Genomic DNA, 4,893 nt, shown 5'->3' with positions numbered 1-4,893 from the left:
CTTTTAGTTCTGGGGGGGCGCCGGTCTGCCAAGGGCAAGGGAAGGGTGCCCCATCCCCACCTGCTTCATGATGAGGCGGGAGAGGATGTTCATGACGAAGCCGCCGAGCCGCGGGTACATGGTGAGCGCCTGGATGACCGTGCGCATGAGCAGCATGGGCAGCGGGCTCTGCTCCATCAGCTGCTGCATCACCACGGCCAGCACCTCCGACGTGTACACGTTGCGCTCCGCGAAGCACAGGTTGGTGGCTGGGGAGGCACGGCCTGGAGCCCCCCCCCCACAGGGCATGCTCCCCCAAGCTCCTGCCCCCCACCTTTGATGATGGACTTCATGTCGCACTTGGCCGAGTCGATGTTGTGCAGCGCGATGAGCAGCTCCCCGGGGTTCAGGGGCGACACGGCCGAGTTCCCCTCACCTGGGGGATGCAGTGGTGGGTGAGCCAGGCTGCAGGGGGGGCCCCAAATCACTCGCCAGACATCCAGGCCCCCCAGTAGCCCCCCGTCACGTCATACCATGCTGGGTACCCAGGAGCCGGTTGAAGACCTCCTTCACCACGATGGGGTTGAGCTTGATGAGCTTGGGCAGGGCCTGGATCACCTCTTTCTGGGGCCGAGAAGGGAAGGGGAGTCACAAGGGACCGCCCCCCCGCCCTGCCCCCCACCCCCTGCCAGGGGAAACCAAGGCACAGTCAGCAGCCAGCTCCCAGCTGACTCCTCCAGCACCGTTACCCGCCAAGCCAAGGTGCAGCCCTTTCTGGAATGAGAACCCAGGTGTGTGGTCCCCCAGTTCCACCCTCTTTCTTCCCAAACCAACACCTGCCCGCAGTGTGGGACCCACGAGTCTTGCTCCACTCCCAGGAGGGGCCCTGAAGGTGGGAGGGGGGGCAGGGGACAGTACCTTCTCCAGGCCGTTGAGCACAGGGATGAGGAACCGGACGTCCGGGAGCCGCTTGTGGTAGAGGTCACGGACCCGCTTCACCAGCTCAGGGGAGGGCGGCACTATGGTGAGGGAGGAGGAGAGGGGAGCATTAGATCTGGGGTGGGGGCATCCACCCTCAGGGCTGCAGGGTACGGCCCTGCACTGGGCTTTCAGGGCGAGGCCCCCACGAGGCCCCTGGGCCAGAGCAAAGAGGCCGGGAAGAGAACCCAGGAGTCCTGGTGCAGCCTCTGGACACGACACCGGCCCCCAAGGCGGGAACAGGACCCAGGCATCCGGCTCTGGCTTGACCCCGGCCCCTCGCACCTTTGTCGGTCAGGCTGTGCAGGCAGCGCGTCACTAGCGTCTCGGCACCCTTGGGGCAGTTCTCCACCAGCAGCAGCAGCTCAGGCGAGTTCATTCCCATCCCACGGATCTGGGGGTGGGAGCAGGAGGGCGTGAGGGAGCAGATCCTAGTGCCCCCCCACAGCAGAATAGCATGGGTGCCTCCCTGCCCCTCCCCTCTCCATTATCTCATGAGCCAAGATGCTACCCTTAGAACCCAGGAGTCCAAGCCCCCCGCCCCCCGTCTAGGGGAGGGGCTCTCAGGCCCTGGGGGGTGCTGGCAGCCCAGCCCTGTGGTGCTTGGAGCTGTACAAAGACAGCATGGGGGTGGGGGGGTGTTGGCTGAGGTGTCACTGCCTCCCACAGACAATGCCTTCTCCAACAGCCCATGCCCATGTCGGTGGCCCCACTCCCCCCTGCCATGGCTCTGGTACCCACCTGGGTGCTTCCCCCCCGCAGGAAGGAGCCTGCTCCAGATGCATTGCTGCACCCCCACGTGCTGCAGAGGATGGGTAGAATCATGCCCTTACCCCCTCCACCCCCATCCTGTGCTCACCGGCTGCTCGATGACACGCAGCACCGTGCGCTTGATGTCAGCGATGGCCTCGGTGTAGACAGATGCTAGTTCATGGATCAGCTTGTGGTTCTGGGGCAGCAGGGCCAAGTACAGGTAGAGACACTGCTTTATAGTCTCCTCTGTCCAGGGTGCTGCCACCTCTGCCGGAGGGAGAAGGGGGTGGTTACGGGGCTGCAGCAGGCATGAGCCTGGGGAAACCCCGACCAGCACCGGCACAGCCACCTTTGGGGTGGGACCCAGCAGCTGCGTGTCAGTGATCAACAGCCCCGCCCATTACCAGTGTCCTTGTCAGCCCCAAAGAGCACAGACGGGGGGTTGGGGTGCACCAGGAGCTGCAGGTAGTTGAGGGCAAACTTCTCCACGTACTCCCGCAGCTGCTCCTTTTCGTACATACGCTTGATGAAGAGCAGCGCTTGCTGCCGGACCTGTGGGTGGGGGGTAGTGGTCACTGCCACAGCCCCTCCGGGCAGGGCTGCCATGCACCCACAACCGTAGGCAGCACCACAATGCGGCCACCTCTGGAGTGGAGCTGGCAGCTGCGTACATACCATATTCACTGAAATCTAAAACAACCCTGAATTTAGACAACCCTCAGATAATATACAGGACCCATCCTGGGCAGTAACACAATGTGGCCACCTCTAGGGTGGAGCCAGCAGCCATGTATGCACCATATTCACTCAAATCTAAGATGACCCTTACTCTAAGACAATCCTCAAATCATTGGGTTCCATCTCTGGAAAACGTATGAATTCATTACGAGTTTCCAGGTAGAGGACCTAATTATTGGAGGTTCGTCTTAAATTTGTCCCTTTCTCCCTGCCTTGCTGTCAGGTCCCGCTTGGCCTCAGAGCGTGCAGGGAAAGGGGCGGGAGCTGCAGGGAGTGAAAACCAGTGCGGACCAAGAACACATGGACTTTGAAACCAACACACCTGTTCTCATTTGCATAGATGCAAATGGCTACAGGAACCTCCAGGCTCAGTGCATTGAGCATTGATGAAACACCTCGGTGAGTGGCGCTTTCATGCCCTTACACACATGCGCAAGACCAGCCCAAAGCCAAAAGCCTCATCATTTATCCGCAGCACAGTCAACACCACCCAGCCCCGCTCAGCACCACCCCACAGACAACCTGTGTGTGAATTACACCCCCGCACACACAAACTCGTGACAAACTACTTGTTCCTGTCACAAGCCCTGGGACCTTCCAAACATTTATATGTAGATGATGCCGGGCTGCTTGGCCTGGCTTCACCCCATCATAGAGGGTCTCAGGGCTATGACAGGCTGAGAGGGGGTGGCAGCCTCTTGTCTACAGACACTCAATGCAGTTTGCCGGACGTTTATGCCTGGGGAAGAAACGGGAATCAGGAAAGGCGGGTGCTGCTCTGCTGCAGGAAGGGGAGGAAGCCCAAACACATCTGATGTTGCAGCTCATCGTGAGCTGGAAAAGGGCGGGCGCTGAGTATCACCATCCCTATAGCCTCAGATAGGCTCAAAACCTTTCACCGCAGCTCAGCAGCCAGCCCAAAAGGCAAACAAGTGGTTAGGGATTATCATGGGTTTGACTGGGCTGATCCAGCCTCAGGCAGGGGTTGGCCTGAAGGTGAGCTACAGGAGTCCCTGGCGGCCCCGCAGCTTGGGGATTCTGGGATTAAGTGAATTGTGAACAAAAACGAAGTATCACGATGCCCCTTCATAAATCCACAGGGCGATCTTGGACACTGTGCCCAGGCCTGCCCCTGCACCCCCAATGGGAGATGGAGGAGCTTGTGAAAATGCAGAGGGGCAGTGAGGAAGATCAGTGCTGGGGGGCTTCCCTAGGAGAGGAGAGCAATTAGGCCAGGCTCAGTCAGGTCAGAAGAAGTGCATGGGACAAGGATTTAGACTGTACTAAGAGAAAGTCCCAGGGACCGACCCCCAGACAGACAAGGATGAGGGATCAAGGCAGGAAACGAGCAGGCCAGCCAGCAGTGTAACACCGACACTGAGATGGTCGTTTCCCCCTGCGTGGGGTGAAAGGGGGGAGCTCATGGGCACCGGGTGTGGGGGGAAGCCAAGAGTTCAGTCAGATCCACCTTGGGACTGGGCGCTGGGGGGTAGCGGAGACTGTGGGGCGTGGGGAGGCAACCCCCAAAATCGAAGATGCCTGAACCTTCAGTGGCCACAAGGGAGAGAGGGCGAGCTCCGCTCTCTGCTGCCACGGGACCCAGGGTCTGACCCAGGATCCAGCCACACAGACCCAGCCCTGCGCATTTCCCCAGTGTGGCCGTGTGCGTCACCAGTGTGCTCCGCGCTCCCATGGGCTCCTCAGCCAGCTCCACGGTGAGCGCACAGAGAGACGATGTGTCGAACAAGGAGAGTTTCCTGTGGGCACATACAAGAGGAGGGGCTTCTTCCCCCCATCCCATGCTGCTCAGGGGGGAAAAAGCCTCGTCAAGTCAGTATGGCATCCAAGACCCACCCCAGGCACCACCATGATGTGGCCACCTCTGGGGTGCAGCCGGCAGCTGCATATATAGGACCCCAACCGCAGCCAGCACCACAGTGCAGCCACCTCCAGGGCAGGGCTGCACAGCTGCACGCATCAGACCCTCACACAGACCTGAAATACAGCCACCTCTAGGGTGAAACTGCACCCTCAACCCCCACCCAGGCACCCTCTTGCTCCCGGGGCCACACCTTGTCCTTCTCGTGGGAGCTGAGGTCCAGCAGGACGTGCAGATACTGAAACTTGCGGGCCGGGCGCTTGAAGATGAGGTCACGCAGAGTGGACATGCCCAGGTAGGTGCGGCTCTGCAAGGCACAGCCGTGAGCAGGGGACATGGGGGACAGGGGTGCGGGCAGGGGCAGGGGGCTGTGGCACACACCTCATCCTCGCAGTACTTGCGGATGACCTCGAGGGCACCCTCCGTGATGAGTGGCGCCTCCAGCACCACCTTGGTGAAGAGGCTGCAAGCACACCACACGCACACGATCAGTGCTCACAGCTCTGGCTGCCACACAGGGCACTGCTGGAGCAAGCTTGCAGCGTTAGGGTGCTGCTGGAAGGCAG

General features: G+C 60.7%; 1 protein-coding gene across 1 annotated transcript in view; it reads right to left on the bottom strand.

Moving 5' to 3' along the window:
- The window catches only part of SYMPK (symplekin), a gene marked incomplete at its 5' end in the record, with an annotated part of 14,419 nt that overhangs the window by 3,910 nt on the left and 5,616 nt on the right, over positions 1-4,893 (bottom strand). The window contains 9 exon segments of the mRNA XM_025214310.1: positions 7-248; positions 314-415; positions 513-603; positions 898-998; positions 1,243-1,351; positions 1,817-1,977; positions 2,115-2,262; positions 4,521-4,634; positions 4,709-4,821. Of these exon segments, the coding sequence (XP_025070095.1) occupies positions 7-248; positions 314-415; positions 513-603; positions 898-998; positions 1,243-1,351; positions 1,817-1,977; positions 2,115-2,262; positions 4,521-4,634; positions 4,709-4,821 (1,181 nt within the window).

Source organism: Alligator sinensis, unplaced genomic scaffold (genome assembly GCF_000455745.1).
Source record: "Alligator sinensis unplaced genomic scaffold, ASM45574v1 scaffold107_3, whole genome shotgun sequence".
NCBI lineage: Eukaryota > Metazoa > Chordata > Crocodylia > Alligatoridae > Alligator > Alligator sinensis.
This window is presented reverse-complemented; position numbering and strand designations above follow the sequence as displayed.